Below are 22,869 nucleotides of genomic sequence, written 5' to 3' on the forward strand. Positions count from 1 at the left end.
ATAACTGATCCTACCTGACCTAAAGCTCCACGACCAGATTGGAGATGCTTTAAAAAAGTGAACAAAGCTCATAGCACAGAAAACCTTTCAGACAGATGCAGAGCTGGCTAAACACTGAAGCTACAAAGTCTGCGACATGGAAACCAGAGTGTGCAAAAACTCAAGTGAGGACGGGATGTTGGGGGAAAGTGTTTAGCTTCAATGTTTCTCAAAGGAAGAAACATGTGATGGCATCCTATGGTTTTCATCCTGCAGCTGTATCACACAGATGAAGGGATCTAACTGTCTGTCATTGCTGTAAAATAATCTGTGCCCTTGGGTCTTATTGGCAAGATTCAGCAACAAACGCGAGACTCTCTGGTGACACATTAAAGGATTGTCTCGTGACCTCGCGGTTAGGAAAGTAAGGGGAAAGAAAACATGTTTGCTAGTCTGAATAATTTCACAACATTAAACTTAATAAGAAAGCTGGTGAGTATAAAAAAAAAAAAGTACTGCGTTTTGAAAACAGAAAAAAAAAAGAGAAAGCTGACTGCACCTGTCTGCCCCTGCTGGGCTGGAGTGTAAAGGTTAAAAGTGTGTGTCATAGCTGGCTCCAGGGGGGTGTGTGGTCACTTGGTCAGGAGGGTTAACAGACAGCAGGTGGTCAACGCACATCCAAAGTGAACAACTATGGGAACAGAAACAACCACAGAGCAGCAAGGCTCCCATATGAGAGGAAAGCTTCCCATTGGATGTGGTGAATTAAGAGGAAATGAGAGGAAATTGCGTTTCAGTCTGCAATCAAAAGCTAATATTCCCTCTTCATCATAAACCAAATGTTCCCTTCCTCCTCCAACGCATTAAATGTAATCTACGTCTAACTGCTCTCTGAATTGCTTTCAAAATAAAGCGATGCGAGACGTCCTCGTTCTCTGTCAGCTGACGGCCTTTAATTATTCTCGCTGTTAGTCGAGCAGGCTGGGTTTGGAAGGGGGGCGTGTGTGTGTTTGATAAACAGGGCGTGGATTTGGCAGTGAGACGGTAAGGGGGTGTTCAGGATTTCCTTCCTGCAGTGACGCTGTCAAGGAGCCACGGGAGCGCACGGACGGCACTGAGCGCTGCGGGGCGTCAAAATCCAGAAGCACCTTTCAGCTGAGACTCGCTCAAGTCACCGGAAGAGTCTACGAGTCGCCTGTGATGGTTTTGCAAGCGAAGAAAGGACGCGGGTAGGAGAGATGGGCTGAGGATCATGTGGGGCTCTTTGACGCGCGCTGCGCAACCTTTGTGCCACTTGCTGCTGTGGCACGAGCGCGGCGATTATTTCCAAGACTCTTCATTTTGAGTCACTTTTCAAGGTGCGTGGTATGAAGTCCTGTGTCAGGGCATGTTTCCTGCGTTGTGTCCTCGTGCTCAGGATTGCGACTCATGGGATGTAGTGTTTGGAGAGCTGCGTTCAACTTTGGACACCTGAAGGTGCAGTCCAAGCTGTCCGTCTTCTTTACCATGATAATACTCTGCACATATCTCTTCTACTGCCTCAACGGATTCTGTGACTCCTTACCAAGGCCGGTTTACGACCAACAGAGCAACAGTCCCAATAAAATGATCCTAAATGATGGACAGGACCCGTCCCCGCAGAAGCTCGGTGCGCACAACGCGTCTCAGGTGTCGTTTGTCCGGGGACAGCTGTCGGACTTGTCTCACGGCGATGTTAAATCTAACATCTCGATAGCCAATAGTTTCGGGAGCAAAAAGTTTCCTCAGGCCATCATCATCGGGGTGAAGAAAGGTGGCACGCGGGCTCTGCTGGAGTTCCTGCGCATCCACCCTGACGTGAGAGCCGTGGGCGCGGAGCCACACTTCTTCGACCGCTTCTACGACAAGGGGCTGGCGTGGTACAGGTGAGAAGCGACTTTTACTCCACTATACAACTGTGTTTTTTAAAATATTTCCTTCAAGTTTCAACTCCTGAAAAGTGACCCGGATCGTAAGGGACTGTAAGGGTCAAAGGGCAGGGCAGGAGTCACGGACGCGCGCATGATGAGAAAGTTGTTTCCTGCCACTTGCCAGGAGAGAAAGTGTATTTTTAAGAACACAAGATTGGAAGACTTTATTTTGATCTGTCAATCTCTAATTTGACAGATTTGTAGATGCATTTTTATCTTAATGAGATTTAATCTGAATGAATTTTTACAAATACAAGGGGGCGTTTAATTCACTCAAAAACTCAAAACTGTAACAATCCTTATATCTTCTCTGTGATAGGTTACACTCATTAAATGTGGTTGTGGTGCACAGCAGTAAAAGTCAAGTATAGCAGGGAAATGGCACTCCCAAGAATGCTCCTAAAAACTAGAACTTCCCCCTCGAAGTGGCTCACAAAGCTCCTCATGAATCTGCACATGCTTTGTTGTGCATGTGAAAGCTTTATAAGCATTTTAGTAGATCTGGTCAGACCAGTCTGATGAGGCTCATTATGTTTGATTGGGCAGACAAACCCTAAGTTATATAATGTTTATCTGTTTGACCTTTAAATTGAGAACTGTGAATCTTCAAACTACGTAAATTAAGGAGTTGGTTTTTTTTCTGTCATTTTCCCACAAATTTTGTTCTGCAGTAGAATAAAAAGTACTTTAATATGCTCAACAAATGTTCACAACAATCTACTTTTTTAGTCCTTATTAATAATTCATAAAATGTCACAAAACAAAACCAATTAACTCCTTTTATTTTTCCAGTGCGAAAACATCACGTCACTCCCTGTCCTCTTCTCCGTCCTCTTTAGTGACTCTCCGCACCAATCAGAGTCTCTGCTGATAGATCCAGTGGACGGCAGCTTATTCAGTCCCCTGCCAATAAATTGCTGTTTATTGAGCTGACACGTTGCCTCCCTAAGTGTTCACTGTCGGTCCCTCGAGGGCCTCACTACAAGCCTGATCACAGGCGGGAGGATGGGTGTTGATGATTGTGGATGGTGGTAGTGTGAATGACCCCACACACTCTGTCAGGTAGTACGCTTTGCTTTGAGGATCGGCCCTAATTGACTCCTGATGCGGTTTTGCCTCATGTCGAAAATAGCCTCAATTCAGTCATGAAACAAAGACACATGTGACACACTTTTATGTGGTTTAGAAAATCACATGTACATGTTCAAATGGGTGAGAAAATCTTCTGTAGATTAAAGTGTATTTTGCTTGAGATGGGAATGACGTTGTGACATCTGATAGCAGCACAGAGGCGAGAGGAAAAGAGACAGAGCATTACAGAGGGAGAGTGAAGAAACCGTGGAGTAAATGACGGTTTGATGAAGAGACAAGCAGACGAGCGAGGAGAACTCGGAGGTGGGGCAGAAAAATGAGGACAGAGAGACGCAGGGCGAGATCAATACAGCCGGGTAATGATCAGGTGGAACACAGCTGAGTGATCAAAGTGTGCCTTCGTTTGCCTTCTTATTACTTTGTTTGACGTCAGGGAGAGGATGAGGCGGGGTTTTTCCTGCTGCACACAAAGTGCGTCAAACTGTCTCCTGCGAGTGTGATGATAAAGCTACGAGTGGTGTGAGCAGCAGATTTAAGGTGCAAACTTGAAGCTATAAAAAGGTTCAAATATGAAGATTGATTGTGAATCTCCTTCTTGAACTCTTCTCTTACTTCTTGTACTTTGTAGACTCGTGTCCCTGCTCTCGAACATTTTCTGCCTGGCTGAAGATTTTTTTAAATCCCAGAAGGACTGAACATGTCGAATACGCTCTCTCTGAAAAAACAACAACAACAAAAAAATGTTGCTGTTTTGTCTTCCAAATCCATTTTCTGCTCAATCCTATCGAACACGTGACGTGGAAGTCACACTTAATGAAACTTTTGGTTATGTAACGCTGTAGAGAATTTCCGTGGTGCTCGCCACAGAGCGGCGTGGATGATCGGGGGGGTTTAGGAGACTAACAGACAGACTCGATGACCTTTGACCTTAGGTGAGAATAATAGAGTTGTACTTGTTGTTTTCCTGATTATTTTAAATGATCTGCTGCAGTAAAGTGTTATATTAGTCACAGAATCAAATACTAGTTTAGTTTTGACTAAAATAATGAGCTCGTGTGTGAAAGTTAAACTTTTAATGACATGTTTTGATAGCTGCAGGATCTGTAGTTAACAGTGAGAGAAAGCGTTAAAGGTGAGCGAACCGACGACCTTTCCATGTTTCTCTGTTGTTGTGAAACTGACCTTACTTTGTGCTCTCGTACTTACACGTGACATCTTCACCTCTATCTTTTTTTCTCCGTCTCTCCTTTGAAGGGATAATGAAATGAGCTTCTTTTTTTCTTTTTTTCGGCGTCTGTTCTAATCCGCCGACAGCTCGTGTCAACACTGCGTGGATTGGCCCGGTGTAATGACAGGCCAGGCATTAACACGGACAGCTCAGGGACATGCCGAGTGGCTGAGAAGGATTAGGCCCACTGTTGCAGTTAAGCAAGGCCTTATGAAGTATTAGTCAACCACCCTCAACCATCCAGCTCCGTGTCCTTTTATATGAGGCGTGCTTCAGTGTTCCTTAACCTCAACGTTTAACGCTATGGGGGGAAAGCTTATTGCACCCAGGGGCTGCATGGTCCACCTCTGATATTTACATTAAAGTAGAAGAAAAAAAAGCCGCAAGAAATGATGAAGTCTGTTGAGATCAATTTAAGTTATTGAAGTGCAACAATGTCCACAATAAGTTTGAAGCTGTCGAGGTAGAATTTAGATACTGATAACAGAATGTGTGTGTGGTTGCTTAGCAACAAGGTTTGAGTTGTCGGTTGGTAACCTGCGTTCTTATTGGTTGCTGAGCTGAGTAGGCCTGATTGGGATTGGTCCGCATGTGTATGCATGTTGGTAACATGTTGTTTAATCTGTTCAGTTTAGTGTGTGTGCCAATTTCGCCTTTCTAGTTAGTAATCGTGACATCGTGATAAATCGATTCAGAGGTGTCGAGGTTCACACTGAAACATGAATCTGAATAACACGGTGAGCGTCAGCAGCTGGAGAGGAACGATTTATAAACCGAGGACGAACCTCCGACTTTTAAATCAGAGGCGTGGAAGCATTTTGTCTTCAAGACAGAAAATGAAAAGAGGTGAGAAGAAAACAGAGGAGACACAAACTGTGTGACAATAATACAAGAAGACGGAGAACTACACAAACAACACAACCGACATGATGCAGTGTTTAACCGACACCTCAGTGAGAAGCTCCGATCACCTCCCCTTAATGAGAGAATAAAAACATGAAGAGCTGCTACTAAAGGAATCTGTTTCACTCATCGTCTGTCGACAGGCTCATGTAGTCAAATAACTTGTGAGAGAATCGTAACGTAATTGATAAATGGTTGTAGTGGAAGGCTAATAAAATGGAAATAACTTGAGAGAAGCTATTGAAACATAAAATCTAATTAATAATTAAAGGCTGACAATATCCATCGTCCATCCTCTGAATGAGTTACTGTTTAAAAATCAGTTGTACGAACACATTAGGAACGACAGGAAGTGTCAGTAAAGGGTTATTTGAGTTCATCGGACATGTTGGTGATCAGACAGAAAAAGTTGAAAACCAGTTTCAGTCTCGTTTCGACTCCTTTTCAGACATGTTAACTTTAAAAAAACAAAAACAAACATTTTGTTGATTATTTTCTTATTATTATTTTGTTGTTGTCTTCACATGTTCGAAATAAAACAAATAAATGAATATTGAGAGAAACCTGCGGGGACTGCTTCAGGGTCTCGTTGATGCTCAGAAACGTCTCTGCCTTCACTGTGCCATCTCAACGCTCTCCCATTTCTGCCCTCTTCACATTTCCATACTTCCTGAGATCATATTCCTACAGAAACATTATGACTTAATTGTAATTGCACGTTAAGCACCCAGTCGTTCACATATATCAGTTTGCAACAGAATCGTTTTAATGTGACGCCAACAACATCATCTGAGACCGGGCTGGAAAGTATCACTTAAGCGTTCGTTTTCTGACAGAGCTCTTCATTTCACAGCGCTGTTTGTGTCTTTGGATCCTGAGTTCAGCTGCGAACCAAGTAAAACACATGGACATCCTTAAAGGAAGCATTTGGCAAATTGTTTCAGAAAAGAAGAAAAAAATGCTTATATGTGGAAAAGCCTCGGCTTTGCCATCTGCTGGAAATGGTTGAGTGGTTTGGTGGTCGGGAACAAGGTTTCAGACAGCCTGGGTGTGCGAGCGTAAGTGTGTGTGTGTGTGTGTGTGTGTGTGTGTGTGTGTGTTTGTGTGTGTGAGGTCGGACTCATTCACACTCTGCATGCAGCTCCACCTGAAGTGCGTCCACTCCCCCTCTCTCCTTTTCTCGACGTAATAAATATCCAGCAGATATAAATGTCATATTCTGATATCGATCGCCTGAAATAGGTCCTTTCTATTGATCTCTCCCTATCGGCCTTTATCGCACTGTTGCAGCAGAAATGAATTAACTCCTGAATATTCAATCTTGTTGACACGGAGCTGTTAGTGCTCGCGCCCGCTGACATTTATACCCGCGGTCTTGAGTGTTGCTGGAGGGGATTAATTTATTGGCTTGTTCGGGTCACTCAAACAGTGTCATGTAAAGCTCCTGCACACGTCTTCTCTGCGTTGATGTTTTTTTCAGTCTGCCTCTAAATCTCACTCAGTCTCTTCTCTCGCTCAGGGTTCATGTCGTATAATTCAGCAGTGTCCTGGATGTGCTACCTAGACAGGAATCTCCAGGTTGTATTTCCTGTTTGGCTGTACTACCAGTCTCAGGGGATCCTGCGCTTGAATTCCTCTCTGCTCACATGCTTGGCGCTGCATGTTGCAGAGGGGAGTTTTCACACTGATGAAAAGGTTTAAGGGATGAATTTGGAAAAAAAAAAAAAAATTGGAAAAGTGTCGATCCTGCAGGGTGAAAGAGAGCTTTGTGCTCAAAACAGGGTTCATTTCTTTGGGAGTTTTTGAAGCTGCATCAGTGTAAGAAGAAAACTCCATCCATAAACATCACAGCTAATAAACCGAACATGACACATGCTGCTATTTACATGTAAAGAGATTTTCTTCAGATTTAATACAATATGTAAATTCAGCTAAAGAAAAGTAAAGGATTTAATCAAACCTGACGTCATAAATTGGTGCAGGATAGCTATGGATTTTAATTCCAGGATTTAACCGCGTCATCAATATTTTGACAGCTTGTCATTGGTCGACTTTTACCCTCCAAGCATGATGTGTCTCATCCAATCAGAAATGACAGTCAGACGGCTGCACGATGAGAGAGGGAGGCTGACCAACACTTCAGTCACAGCTACGGAGGGCAGGAAGGGACAGTTTGAGATGTAAGTCACTCTTACTGGCAGAGGGGAAGAAAATGATTTTTTTTTATATAAATGGGGATTTTTATCTTCTAAGATTTTAAATAGATTAAAAAATGACCGAAAATCGATTTATTATTTTGGCTAATCAGTCACTCCCTGCTATGTGCTAATGCTAGCTCTTTAACTCAGGAGCAGGAATTCAAAAGTACATTCAAGGATGTACTAGTTGAAAAACAGACTTTGAAGCCATGAATCCAGAATTATTTTTAATTTGATCTTTGACTGTAAAGCTGCATTTTAAATAAAAGCCTGAACTGATATAACAGTCAGCTGGTATTGAATATATATTACGTCAGCCTACAAAATGTGCAATGATGAAAACTTGTGTCATTATGTGAAGTAACAAAAGGGATGATTCTGTTTGCTGTGGTTCGTTATTGAAGGCAGGTTTGGTCATTTTTTAAAACTAGCATGATTTTAAAAGTAGCACTCCCTCCCTGCTGTACTTCCACTAAAGCCACGCCCCCTCACCTATATGAGCGAGCGCTATTGGTCCAGAAGCGGACCTCAGCTCGTGCTTTGAGTGTGAACTCGTGCATGCGTGGGGTAAAGAACGAGCAGGGAGACAGGGAGGCGTGTGATTGGTTCATCTCATTGGTACCTCGTGGCAGACATTGGTCGAGGTTGTTTTAGGTATCCAACTGCTGCAGATGACGGATTTCTTTCATTCCTTTTTTCAGAGCACCTGAGTTATTAATTTGTGTCAGGACCTAAAGACAATTTAAACCAAAATCAAGAAAAGAAAAAGACCAACCCTGCCTTTAAGAGGCACTGGTAATAATTTAAGTGCAACCAGACAAATCTCCTCACAGGAGCTTTAACCAACTTATTGATGAACCATCTGATTGTTGTAGCTTTGAAGTTTAATATATGTGAGTTGGCCTCTTCTTGGCACTCAGATATTTGAAACATCTTTTCATGCTGCTGCCTTCAGGCTCTGTTTTCTCTACTCTGATTTTCATTCAAAAAGTATCAAAATACAGCGTTCGTCACTTTCTCCGTTGGCACAAATTACGTTATTTTTACTTGGGTCAGGAAAAGAGATACACGCTGACGTCGTTTTATTCGCTGGAAGTTGCTGTTGGTTGGTTTTGATGGACACAACAGATACTTAAACCCACACCCAGTTAACCATCACTGGTGTGTCTGCAGAGGCAGGTAATTATTGACTGAGTGTGTGTGTGTGTGGCCGTGGACTTCTCACTGGTGTCTATCTCTGCCACTGTGGGTGGGTGGGTGAGGGGGGGTCGTGAGAACCAGCAGGCACGCTGAGAGTCCCACAAAGAAACACACCAACATGCATTTTTGTCGGCTTTAAAAACTTTCTCTAAGAACTTTCTCTGAAGGCTGCGTGCTGTTTGAACTCCAGCTTCATGTCCATCCAAACGCCGGTGTGCCTCCAGGCCTGCTGAGTCTGATCAATAAGCACTAATAGTCACTCTGAGGTCTGCTGTATTAGATAGATCTATCTATCTATCTATCTATCTAATACAGCAGACCTCAGAGTGACTACTTCCAGTTGTCAAAGCCGTGTGTCTGCCAGCAGTGATTTCCTCTTCTCAGATTAAGATGCTGCGAAGAAACCACAAGGAGCGGCCGACTGAAACTGCTCGGAAGTGGTTTTGTTTCTAAATGAACAGTTTGAAATGTTCTCATTGGTCGAGATCTGGGGAGTTGCCAGACGAGCAAAAGTCCATATTGACTCGATTATGGCGTCTGAGGTGTGTGTGTGTACATTTGAGCTGTTTAATTAGTGAAACGGGGTTTTCTCAGTCAAGAAGAGTAAACAAGTCGAATGTTTGTACATGGTGCGTCACGTTTCATTTTGAACTTGTCTGGCCTAACAAATCTTAAAGTCATCTATCTCTCTCTCTCTATGAGGGCTGGGCGATAACCTCAGATCAACATCACCATTAATCGAACATTTGACCTCGATTATTGAATAACCTCATTGAATCAGCGATTACTTTGTGTTTTTTTTTTTTTCATGGTTCACTGACTTCGTCTCTACTGTAAATGTGCTCAACTATTAAAGCTGGGATACTGTTTCTAACAAAAGAGTGAATATCTGATGAATTATTTTGTGGTTATTTATTGAATATTTAGAACTGAAATCAAAGCATATAGCTTAAAATAAAAACAACAAATTCTCTAAAACAGCAGAAAATAATTAACTTTCATTTCGTGCAAACTGGTTTTTCCTGCAGTCTTTACATTCGACTCCTTTTTCTGTTAACTAGCACACCGTCTCCATGCTTCCTCAAACCATCACCATCTCAATCACAGCCAAATGATGTAGCAGTAGCGAGGGCATCATGACATCACAGGGGTCAGGATCCACCCAATCCCTCCCTCCCTCCCTCCGTCCGCCCGTCCGTCCGCTCCGTGTTCAGGAGAGCGGATGAAGGGAGGGCGGGGCCCAGCAGCCCCCGTCTGCTCGGAGATAAAGCCACACAAGTCGGCCACCGAGGGCCCGGCAGGAACACAAATGTAGATTTTCCCATTTGATAAGTCAGGAGGGGTGGGAGCAATCAGTGGCAACACACACACACACACACACACTTCCTACTTATATGGATGCATTGAGTGCACAGACTCAAACATAAACATCCAGACACACACACACACACACACACACACACTTTTCTTACTTCTGTCATTACAGGTTGTTCAGCTTCTAGAAAGATAAAATCACAACTTCCCTTCTTCCTGTCTGAAGTCAAATTTTCAGTGTTGAGTTTCATATTTTTCTCTACAGTAAGTGTCCATTATCATGAGCGACTTTTCTTTTCCCCACTTATGAAAGATAACTTCCATCCTTTAACGCCTCCTTGCTTTTATTTTTGTGACTGAAGACAGCATGAGTATCTGACACTGTCACAGTCACACAGTCAAAAAAGTTCAAAAGATTCAAGAAAGAAGTTTGACTTTCACTTTGCATATTTCCACCTTTCTACTTTTTCTGAAGGTGGATCATCACCACTCTCATGTCCTCAGGCATCGTCTGAGCAGAGAGTCAGCATCCTGTGTTAGTTTACAGCAAACACTGAATGAGGAATAGTTTGCTGAGCTGTGTCACAAGACGACGACCAAAAAGGCTCCAAAAAAAAAAAAAGCACTAAAGTTTGTTCTTCATATTTGTACAGTTTTTAAAACACAATATTCACTGTTGACATATGCGCCTCAAAGCGGAGGCGATGAAACGACGCGGCAGGACAAGCTTATACTTAAGTTTTCAAACGGTGTGAAACTTGTGACCGTTCACACACAAACAAACGCACACGCTCGCTCTGTCATTACGGCTTCGCTGGTTTCTTAGAGGAAACTCTGAGTGGGCAGCTTCTCCTTCACTCAGCGCGCTCCAGGCCCTGTGATGTCTCTATTAACGGTCACGCCTCGGATTTTTTCCCCCCTTCAAATACATACATCCACAAAGCTCTTTCCTACCGACCTACACCAGTGATGCAAAAAGAAGAAAAATGTCCTGACCACCTCCGTGTTTGTGCGAGAGGGCGGCCTTCGAAGTGTGTAACGGATGTTCACATGGGTTTATATTAATAATGACAGTGTGTAAGAGGATATTTAGTGGAGGTCTTAAATATAGTTAACTGAAAACAGACTGAAACGCCGTTCTTGACTTGTGGAAGTAAAAAAAAGATGTTGTTAAAGTTAACACATGCATGTAGGCCTTGTTGTCCATGCTGCTGTTTATTCAGTATTTTTGGATCGGATTGAATTCACAGAGATGTTTTTAAATGGTGCAGGAATCCTGCAGACGTTTTCTCTTTTCAGTGCCAGTGTTCGACCTAAAAGTCTGCAGGCGTCCTTCACAAATACAAAATACTTTCAATCACATATTGTTAATAAATGTAACCTCACATCCTCTTTTCCTCGAGCTAAAAACGGCAACAAGAGAAATCTAAAAATCCAAGATCAGGAGTTTTCTCTCTCTGTTTTTTTAAACAGTTAAATGAGTTAAGTGAGTTAATTTAACTACAGTCTAAATATTGAGAAACTTCCCCAAACAACTGCAATGGCGTGACTCCAACAGACACGAAGACGAGCGCCACTTCAGCTCCTCTTTTATTGAGTTGCTCAAAGTGGAGGCAGACTTCTAATCAGCCCACAGCAGCTCCTCGGCCCTGTAATGACAAACCTCGGCCTCGGCGCAGCAGCTCTCACAGACCTGCGAGCGCACACGAGAGACAGACTGGATCTGTCTTCATGCGTCCCTCTGAAGTGGTCCAGGACGTCACAGTGTTTTTAAAATGCCTTCACACTTGTCAAATGTATTCATAACAGTTTAACTTTGAAGGATACAGCAGAGGCCAAGTTCAGGCTTTGAAGTGAGTGAGAGGAAGCGGGAGGACCGCGGTGAAAAAAAGTGGAGGTGAGAGAAGAAGAAATGAAGCGTTAGAGGAAGTGAAACGAGTCACATGTACCAGAGAGAAAATCTGCACATGATGACATGTTGCATTACACGATCCCCAGTTATCCTCGGTGGTCTCGCCTTCCGAATCACAACCATCTGCCTCCGTCCTTCAGGGTGGAAGGGTCCATTTCCGAACGGTGCAGGCTGGTGGGGATTAAGAGGGTCTGGGGGTCTGGCCTCTGGCCCAGCTGAGCCGGTATGGATCACAGCTTTCAGAGCTCCAAAACCATCGGGACCAGAGAGAAACTTCCTAACCCAGAAACACTTCCCTCATCTCCGCCACACACACACACACACACACTGAGGACTTCATTGCTCCCAGATGTGGGTCTATCCTGTCGAAGGCCTGTTCAGAGGCTTACTGTGTGTACGTGTGTGTGTGTGTGTGTTGTGTTTTTGTGAGTGTGCGCCTCTCGTTAGAGGAGCGATAAAAGCCCAAGTGTTTACAGTACCTGACTGTGGCCTTTTTCCTTTAAATATACACAGTCACATGAAAGAGGAGCTTTTAGGTATGGACACTATACAGCAGCAAACTGCACCACAAAGAGCGAAACACACAGACGAAGCCTGAGACGCCAGATTCTGCCCTCCGACGTTTCTTTTCATCTTAACCTCATAGTTTTTATCATTTTTAGAGTTTACACTTTTTGTGCCTTCATTGGAGCGAGAGGAGAGAGATAGAGTCTTAAATCAGGGAGAGAGAGAGAGAGAGAGAGAGAGAGAGCGGGGAATGACAGGAACGAAAGGAACCATAGGTGGGACTTGAACCTGGGCCGCCCACCTGCCTGGAGGGCCACAGCCTCCATATTTGGGGTGCGTGTTTCATTGTGATGTAACCTTTTTATTTTCACTCTCTCTATTTTCTATTTCTATTTTCACTCCTTTAGTTTCTTTCTTTTAGAAAAATTGAACAAAAAACAAAATCAGCCTACAATTTGGCATCTCTGATTTAAAGGTTGATCAAATTAGTTTAAGACGCTTAGCGCAAATTTGGTGACCTCCAAAGAGATCTACAAATCTCTGAGTCGTCGGCGGTGATGAAACACTTTTGTCCTTTACGTTTGCATGAATGCAACACGCTGGCTTGTTTTCATACCGCTTCAGCTGCCCAGTAAACACAAACCTCGAGTCTCTAGCTCACCAAACTCATCTGTCTTCTTGACCAACCCTAATGACTTCTGGGTAATTTGTTTAGCCTTTATAAAACTGCTCCTGAGCCGTGTAAGGTTGCGTAGTATTTCTCATGTCAAACAGAAGTTCAGTTTATTGTATTGGCTCTAATATCACTTCCTGTTACACTTCTGCAGGTCAAGATGAAATGAACCCCCGCCTCTGTTCAGCAACCTCACTGATGTGTAATGGAGAAGTCAAATACAAAGACAACAGCACATGCTATGCAGAGTAACTAAATATAACGTCTGCTAGCTGCGGCCATCTCACCATTAACTAGCTTTAAGTACCTGAAGCTGTCTGTGCACAAAATGATGGCTGAGCCCATCTGACCGAGCCAGAGCGCGGTTTGGCTTTTATTTGACTGCTGCTCCGTTTTGTAGTAGCTGCAAATTCTGCTCAGTGTCTTCATGGAAATGTTTAATTTCTATGGCATGTGCATTTTTCATGTTGTAAAAATGTCACACACAGGAAAGTGGTGTTAACTCATTTTTGACCAGCTTGGCTTTAAAGGAAGAAAATGCTTTTAAATGCATCCGTCTGCACTTGACCGAGCTCCTGTTTGTCTCCCGGTGCTTTGGATGAGGACCCGGCACAGGTCTGCATTCCCTCCCGTGTCCTTACTGTACTCATAAACAGTCCTTTAAGCAGGTCCTAATAAAGCTGGGGCCACCCACACTGAGCACTGCTCAATGTCTGGACACATTTGTATGCAGATTAGCGCACATCTGTGCACTTTCAAAGCTGACTGCATTCCTGCTCCAGATGCTAACGGCTACAGGTGTGATGAAAAGAAACATGAGGTCACTCGAGGTTCTTTGGAAACCACACAGAGGTAGTCTAACTTGTGTCAGATACAAAGAACAAACAGGGATATTATCGCCCAGAGAGAACAGAGATTAGCTGCTTCTGAAGCCGAGGATTTCATGCCCTCTTGGAGTTAATGTTATCTTCCTCTCATCTATGCTTTTACCTCTCCCTCCCTTTTCCATTTATTCCTACCCGCTCGTCTCTCCTGTGCACTCAGCCACTGTGTGGCCTTCCTCCTGCTCGTTTTTGTTCTGTGATTACAGGCTCGTGGTTGAAGATGTAAACATGATGTGGATGGAAGCAGCACTCTGCCTGGAGTGGAGCTCGATCACTTCCATTAGACTGATGTGCGCTGCAGACACTTTTACCAAACACTGGAGCGGCGGCAACACAAAAGCACCTCTTGCTGTTTTTGTTGCGGTTGTTCTTGTTCTAAAATCTTTCAATGTCGCTTTTTTTCGCGACCACAGAGGAATACAAAAACACGGACAACATCTGCACGTACGCCTGCAGCTTCTGTTTTCGGGCTGAGGTGTGTCTTTCTTCGTATTCTTAAGGGGTTAGGAAACGACGTGACGCCACACGAGTGTTGTACTGATGAGGTTAGCACAATCTCAAGTGTGAAATTGCTTTTTACACAACATCAAATGATAAAGTAAAGGAGCCAACAGATTTAAACATCAGTAGCATCGTTGGTTGTAAAGAAAACTTTCTTCCCCTCCAAAATGGCGGCAGCGCGCAGTATGTGCGTTTACTGGTGTGCTCAGAACCTGCGTGAACGCAGCTCCACGTGTGAACGCCAACACACGGATCACAATCACACTTTTGGAAAGAGCTTTATGTGCTCGGCGTTTAAACCTCCTTGATTATATTTCTTGTCTTCGCTGCTACGTCCACATCCTGAACTCAACCTCCCAACACACTGAGAGGACCGGGTCTCTGCAGACACAGAAACCACCCACATAGATGGAGGCTCATAAGCGATGACAAATCTACTGACTCAATATTTTATCATGCTCCAACAACACAACTTCAACGGAACCGGACCCAACCCCCCCCCCCCCCCCTCTCCTCGCTACCATCTTACTGTAAGGCACGAGAGCTGCAGAGTTGGCCTGTATGGGTGGGCACAGGTGATACTGGGTCGAGGGGGGGGGCGGGGTGTAATGCACTGGGGTGATGCCAGTGTGAATAAAGTGAAACTGTTTTTAATATTGTGTGTTTATGAGCCGAGTCAGCATGAACCGATATATGTTAAGTTACCTACGGTGATCATGTGCGTCTCTTTATTAAACTGTTATGACGAGTCCGTTTATTCGTTTCCATTTACAGTTCATCTTTTGAAATCAGAGTCTGTAGTTACTTTGTTTTCACATTCAAATCAAAGAAACTCTCTGTTGAATATGCAGCTTGCTTCATATTATTTTCCCATCAGGTGAATACAAAAAGAGAGTCCAGGTGCTGTAATGTGTTGTGACATTGAATAGTTGCACTCTCGTCCAATCACATTGCATTATCTGAGCAAACTGCTGTGTGATATTAGATTTTGTAAGTATACTGCAGGTTTTCCTCCAGTCATGCGACGCAGTCTTGAAAGGAAGAAAATGTTCCAGAACCTAAAACAAAAACTCGACTTTCTTCACAGCTGAATGATTTTTTGTCTGAACGTCTCACAGTAACGTCACGCTGGGAGAAATGCATTGATCATAAAAGAAGCAGACTCCACTGACACTTATACTATGGGATCCAAATGCATCGTGGCCAAAAACAATAATCTGATTAAAAGGATGCTACTCTCCTTTCTCCTCCTCTGGAAGTGTTCAAAGTGCTCAGGCATGTTTGTGCGTGGCGTTGTCGAGCGTCTGTGTAATGTAGAAAACGCAGGTAAAGAAAAGGAGGTTGGGAAGATGTGAAGGAACCAAACCAGCATGAAGTGACCACGAAATAGCCTCACAGATTGATGACATGTGAGAGTAACAGTATCTAAGGGTGGGATTTCCTCTCAGAGCCAGAGCGGTTAAATCTGTCCTTGGACCCAAATGAGAAATGTTGCTTCTTTTTTTTTTTTTTGGATCCGAGATGCATGAAGACTTTACCGCCTCTCACATCATGTGGCGACCGCAGAATTAGAAACTTGGCTTCACGTTGATGGGATATAGCTCACGCTCTGTAGCGTGAATCCTCCCAAAGTTCAGAGCAGCTGGAGTGTTGATTTCCCAAAAACTTCCCTTCATTTGGTGTTTGCTGTGTTTTCCTTGATTTTTTGTTTTGCCCCGACCCCGCAGTTCTTCGAATGAATACCATGAGTTGTATAATTGGTGTGAGCCTGGTAGCTGCTTGCCAGGGGAAACGCCGGACTTGGATCTGCCTGTGTGTTTTGGATCAGAGAGAAAGAGAGAGTCGGCTCCATCACCGCACACCAGATCTCCGAGCCCTATAAGCCCTTCACTTACAGACCAACCACGAAGACTGCGACTCTCAAGCATCAGCACATGTCTGCAGAGGGAGGGAGGGAGAGCGTGGAAATCAGCTGAGGGACCTCTCACAGCTCCATTTATATAACACAAACTAATCCTGAGATCTCCTTCATTAGATCTGATTTTATCTGCATTTAAAAAGAAAGAAAGATTTTTCCATTTCGCTCCTTTTTATATTGAATCTGCATTTAATAAGAGTCAAGAGGCTTCGGAGAGAGCGGGCTTGTTGAACTGTTTGAAGGCACTGTTATGTCTTTTCAGCGATGTGAGTCATCTAAATAGGGGTAAAAGATCAAGAGGAAAAGGGAAGCCCTGTCGTCAGGCCAAAACTGTGCCTAGAATACCTCAACCGCTGATGGTAATAACAATCAGAGGGCCAAAGGCAATAACCAGGATTGAATGCGAACACATGGCGACCATCAGACGATACAAAACGTCTGAAAGTCTCAAAAGATACTTTGGACTTTTGCCTGTGTTCCTGCAAGCGTGACTAATAGGACGGCTGCTGCCAAAATATTTCATTAATTAAAGGATCATTTCGCTGCGTCTTATTTTTATACAAACGGCCATTTCTTGTTACCGTAGCGATAACACAGCTCTCTCCAAGTCATTCATGAGATCGGGGAACACTTAGTAACAAAAGCCAGCTTAGCAGGACACACGGTTAAGACAGTGAGACAGGTTATATAAACCTGTTTATTCACAGCTAAATTAGGTTTTGATTAAAGTTTTGATAACTTGAGGATTCATGTTGAAGATGTCTGATTGCCTGAGTTCTTGTGTTTGGTCGCCTGCCAGCATGTGTACGAAAATGTTAATAAATGTGATTATTTCAGACCAATCGTATCAATTTTCCAATTGAGGCACACCTCACAAAAAAAGAAAAGAACAAAGACACACAAACGGTTTAACAAAAAAATCAACACAAGGTCTAAAAGTGATGGTTTGAATATGACGACGTGTTCTTTATACTTTAGATATTTTCTGGTTTAAACAACAATAACTCGTAAAGATTACAGTGTATAAATATGCACATAGATAGGTCAGTGCTTATAATAATAATAATAATAATAATACATTTTATTTGTAAGCGCTTTTACAAGAGCTCAAAGGCACTTTACATGTGAAAATCACAATGTACAGTTAAAAACAGCAAAAAGACAGAAAAACAGAAAGAAAAGAAGGGAAAGAAAAAGTTTATGTATTAAAAGCTAATTTAAAAAGGTGAGTTTTGAGCATGGTCTTAAACGGTGGGAGGTGAGTGCAGGAAAGGATGGGTTTGGGGAGTGAGTTCCAGAGGGGGGGGTCTGCTCTGCTTCTCTTAAGTTATCCTAGCTGACTTGCTAGCATTAAGTTTTTATTAAGGGATCTGTTATAGTTCACAGCTCTGAATACAGGCAGCTGAAAAACTATGTTTTGAGTGATTTCTGTTAAAGTAAGTTTGTAGTTTTATTAGTATTATCCACAGAATCGTACTAAACACTGTTACGGTAGAAGGATGTTTTTCTAGCACATGCAAAGAGGAAGGCAAAGGATAAAAAAAAAGAAAAAGTGTAATAGCATTGACAGCTCCTTCTCTAAGTCTTTGTATAAAAAAAAAAAGCAGTTTGACTAATGTGGCTTTAATTTCAGTCCCGATGGACCGTCTCCCTGTTTTTAGAAACAAGAGCAGCGTGAGTCCAGGCTGTTACGAGTGTGTTTACGAGGAGGCAGCGGATGGGAGGAAATTGCATTTCTGGGGTTAATATAGTCTTGTGGTTTATCTACGGTAGCCGCTCATGCGATTCCCTATCAGTCTACACTGACATGGTCACTCACATGTTTGTCTCCGTCTAATCGCAGACTTTGCCCACTAATTACAAAGGAAAATCAAAAAGCCTTCGAGGCACTGAGCTATCGTGAAAGGAATGTGAGCAGAGCTTTGAGGAAATGAAGGGACTGTATTTATTTGTTGTGATGTTGCTCTCGTAATGTAGAAAATTCTGTTTCCAGATTTATGCTCGTCGACGTCAAAAGAGTTCAGTTTTATTAATTGTAGATTCTCTCTTACGCAGGAACCTGATGCCTCGTACTCTGGAGGGTCAAATCACAATGGAGAAGACCCCCAGCTACTTCATCACCAAAGAAGCCCCTCGCCGTGTCTTTTCCATGAGCCGCCACGCTAAGCTAATCGTGGTGGTGCGTGACCCTGTAACCCGGGCTGTTTCTGATTACACCCAGACTTTAACTAAATCTCCCGGGCTGCCGTCCTTCGAGAACCTGGCTTTCAGAAACACCACCACAGGCCTGATCGACACATCCTGGAGCGCCGTACGCATCGGCATCTACGCCAAACACCTCGAGAACTGGCTGCACTTTTTCCCGCTCTCGAGCTTCCTCTTTGTGAGCGGCGAACGCCTCGTGACAGACCCGGCGGGGGAAATGGGCCGCGTTCAGGACTTCCTGGGACTAAAACGCGTGGTGACAGACAAGCACTTCTACTTCAACCAGACCAAAGGTTTCCCCTGCTTGAAGAAGCCCGAGGGGAGCAGCAGGCCGCGCTGCCTGGGGAAGTCAAAGGGCAGGCCCCACCCCCAGATCCCCTCCGAAGTTCTGCTCAGGCTCAGAGACTTCTACAGACCCTTCAATCTCAAGTTTTACCAAATGACCGGCCACGATTTCGGCTGGGACTGAGCGGCTACTCACCAAAGCTTTTAAGGAACTGATAGTAGCGTTCTCCTTCAGCCAATAACCAAAGGCAGACGGGGGAAACCATGGAAACGTTATGTTTACCAAAGCTTTAACTGTGCAAAACATGCCTTTCTTTTTTTCCATTTCTTTTCTATGAAAATTCCTGCCTTCCTCTTGATTTACAGCGACACATTTTACAAGAGTTTAATCTTTTAAGCCTTTCTAAACAAAGACTGGAAGAAGTGCTGGTTGTGCCTCGAGCCGCTGTAGTGTGACCAGCGCCGGCCACATTGAATCATACTTGCTTATTTGCTTTGACTTAGATCTTCTCACACATGGCAACGTAGCGTCAGCGCCAGGAGTATGCTAAGCTCTCATTGCTGTCAAAACACAAAAAAAAGCACAAAACCCTCTTATGCTGAAGAAAATAACCCCAGAAAGATGCCAACAATGTACAGAGATGAGCCCAAATTTAAACTAAGTGGCGACAGCGTAACATGCTATGACAGCCGGGCAACGCTACAAGAAACTAAATTACATATCGAAGACACGCAAACTGTGACGAAGTGAGAAAGGAAGGAACAGGTTTGAAATGATGCACAATGGCCCAACAGAAGAACATGGAAAGATGTGTTTATTATTATTGGGTTATTGTTCTGAGAGGTTTTATAGTGAATACAGCTACATATAGTTCTGTTTGTTTTTCCTACAATGCATGTTCCTTCTCTGGACTGTCTTTAGTTTTATCTCAAAAAGTCAAATGTAAAGTCCACTATGTGCTGCTAATCAGCCGTTATTTAAGTTAGCATTACATTTGTATGAAAGGTTCCTCTCACACACACCTGTATCAGTCTGCTTTGTTTTTGTCACCACTCAGCTCCACAGATGGTACTTATATGAGACTGTATAATTCTGAAAGTATAATTTATAAGATGGTGAAATATTGTGAGTCTTTTGTATTTGAAATTCTGACTAAAACTTTTATTCTAAAACGTGTTTGTGCTCTCTTTTTTTTTGTTTTTGCATTAAATTAAGTTAATTCTGCAAATAAATCAACGTTACTGCTGCCTGAAATTTAAAAAAAAAAACACATCTGCCATTTTTTTTTTTTTTTAGAAAAAGGAAATTAAATTAATCAGGGTTGTTTAATTTTAATTAATGACTTGTAGGACATCTGACATTAACTGTACCCTGTTTATTCCTTTAATCCGTAACTTTCCTCTTTTAAAACCGAGTGTTCACCTCACTGACAGCATGAGTGAATAATGAGGTTTCACTTGAACGCACCACAAAGACTACAGACAACAACGGTCAATCGCCACAAACGTTCTGCAGGTGTGAAAGGAAATAACTCTCCACGCCAGCAGGCGGCGGTAGTCCGTTGTTATGATACAAGAAGATAATTTTCACACTGCTGTCGGTCACCACTCGTATTATAGGTCGTGTACAAATCGAGAATAATGTCTCATAAGAAGTTGTAAATGGCGCTGCCGTTGGTCTTTTATAGGAAAAAGAAAAGAAGAAGGAGAAATCGCATTAATGGGTGAAAGCCTGAAGACGACAGCGGCAGGCTCAAGAGGCTTTACCGAACTTGTGTCGAGAGATGGAGATAAATGAAACATCCGATCAGCCAATCAGAGAGATTCCTCTCACCGACCAAAAAATAGGCAGACGGAGCAAAAACTAGGGCAACGATTGCTCACCGACGGTCTAACGAGGAGTGACGACGGACGACTTCCTTGGTGTGTCAGAGCCTCAACTGTAGTTTAACCAGCTGCAATAAGCAAATTTAATTTATTAATAATTATAACACTTTAAAAACTAACTCAACATCAAGTCAAATTAAGGGACAGCTTGCTTTTACAAACAAAACTCTTTTGGTTAAGAGTCGGATCATACATAAAAGAATCTCCTCAGCATGTAAAACATAAAGCTACAGCTAAAGGCTAGCAGTCACCTGTTAGCCTACGAGCACCTAAAGCTTGTGAAATGTTTTCTAATCATAATTTGTTAGTTTTGGAGAGTGCTGAGCTAGCTTTAGCTCCGTTTCCAGGTTATTCTGAGCTATAGTGGCTGCTGGCTGAACAGATGGAAACGAGTGTGGTATCAACCTTTTCATCACATAAACGAGTGGTCAGTCAGTCCCCAGTTGAAGCATGCAGAGAAATAATGAAGTTGGTAGTGACAGTGGGCAGCGTGAGGTCGTATGTCTGCAGGCATCCAGGGAGCTAAATTTGAAGTTAACACAGCGGCTTTCTGATGTGTAAGCAATCAATTCAGCGGCGTGATTGGAGACCTTTGTGGATGGCAATCTTTGACCTCCACGCTCCCCCTTGACCTGTGAGCCTGGGCGCCATAAACTGCTGACCACCACCACCACACTGGTTAATGGAGTCGCCCTGCATGTGAGCTATGAGCAAAGACTGAATGATCTCACACACACGTGCACACACTTTGCACTCAGACAAACACACACACACACACACATACAGGCATATACAACAACTCCCCCCTGATCCATTAATATTACATTCCCAACCTTTGGGACCTCCACTGAAGGGAGATGGTACCGATCAATAACTGCCTGTTTAGTTTATTGGCTGCCAGGATATGTGCTTATACGTACCATGTCCCTCTGTCAGCTTGATTTAACTCCGGGGTCGAGCACGGGTCGCTATCGTACATTTGTAAAATATTATTTAACACCTGATATATCTTCCATACGTTGTAATCGATGCAGGGCCTAAACACATACACGAGCAGGCGCACTCGCTTCCATCACCGGGTGGAGGGGAGGTGGTCGCTCTTCTTGATCAAATGTTGGGGATATTTGCCGCGGCTGTGATCAGAGAGAGAAAGCGAGCTGGAATCAGACAGGTCAAGTTACTGTGGATAAACACGTACTAAGTGAATTTAAAGCTGAACTACTTTTTTATATATATATACATATATATATATATATATATATATATGTATAATGGATTGAACATTTTCACATTATTGCTCTGATTGTTCAGCACACTTGTGTACTGATGTGTTGCAGTGATTTACCCCACTCAGTGAGCTGTAAGCTTCTCGTTGTCGTCTCAAAGAACGACACAAAATGACCAAAGTTTTCAACTACCACATTATGTTCTAGTGGAAAAAGTTTGTCGTTCTTCGTTACCATGGAAACGACGCCATTGGAGAGTCAACAGCAGTTTTTCACACCAGCAGAAACCTCCTGAAAAACTCTGTGAACGCAGAACAGCCAAACTTTTCCCTCAGACTTCACCCAGAGTTTCTCCAGTCAGACCTCTCGTATGTTTTCTGCAGCAAGTCTGAGTGTGGTGAGAACGCTGCAGGATAATTCAGCTGGAGCCAATAGGAGGGGGGGGGGGGGGGAGTGACGCTTCTATACTGTTAGTGCTGCACGGTGCATAGAGTGTCTGCACGCCACCTCTACGATCTCCGTGCACGTAATTAAACAGCTGCGTTACGTGTTCTGTTCATCAGTATGTTGTTCTCCGCTCTTTTGTTGATTTTGTTGACATTCTCATTATGCCGTTGTGTAACGGACTCTGTTCCCTCGTCAACAATGATGTTGCTATGTTCTGGATGTGCAAATACACAACTATTTGCTTACACCTTTTTGCATGTTTTAGATCCAAGATTGTCCTGAAAGAAAACAACAATAAGACAGCTGCCTGCTAGTGAACAAAAGTTTTTAATTGTGAAACTGAGCAGCCCCTTCCTTCTTAGCCACTTACATTTTCAAATAGGCTTCAGATGCTCCTCGGTTATCTTGGGAAATTTTAACCAAAACTTGCAAAGCGTTTGACAGGTGTGTGGTATTCATTTTCCACCCTGTGTACCCTCTAGTTATAGAATATCCTCAAGACACACAACCCTGTCCATTCATGGGTGAGCAGTGCGTAAAGGGAACCAGTCAGCTATGTCG

The 22,869-nt window shown here is 43.3% G+C and overlaps 1 protein-coding gene across 1 annotated transcript; it reads left to right on the forward strand.

Annotated features, from left to right (window-relative positions):
• Positions 1 to 1,041: 1,041 nt before the first annotated feature.
• On the forward strand, positions 1,042 to 19,925 carry LOC306842166 (heparan sulfate glucosamine 3-O-sulfotransferase 6). The gene is made up of 2 exons (XM_079372275.1): positions 1,042 to 1,883; positions 18,314 to 19,925. Exons 1-2 carry the CDS (start codon positions 1,408 to 1,410, stop codon positions 18,930 to 18,932), a joined length of 1,095 nt encoding a protein of 364 aa, XP_079228401.1. The 5' UTR covers positions 1,042 to 1,407; the 3' UTR covers positions 18,933 to 19,925.
• The last annotated feature ends 2,944 nt before the right edge of the window (positions 19,926 to 22,869 follow it).

Source organism: Symphodus melops (genome assembly GCF_947650265.1).
Source record: "Symphodus melops genome assembly, chromosome: 21".
NCBI classification, from domain to species: Eukaryota; Metazoa; Chordata; class Actinopteri; order Labriformes; family Labridae; genus Symphodus; species Symphodus melops.

Bases quoted from the DNA above. Each gene is read 5' to 3' on its own strand.
- LOC306842166 (XM_079372275.1), top strand. From the start codon at position 1,408: ATGGGATGTAGTGTTTGGAGAGCTGCGTTCAACTTTGGACACCTGAAG. The intron at 1,884-18,313 runs GTGAGAAGCGAC...TCTCTTACGCAG, and splicing joins AAGGGGCTGGCGTGGTACAG to GAACCTGATGCCTCGTACTC.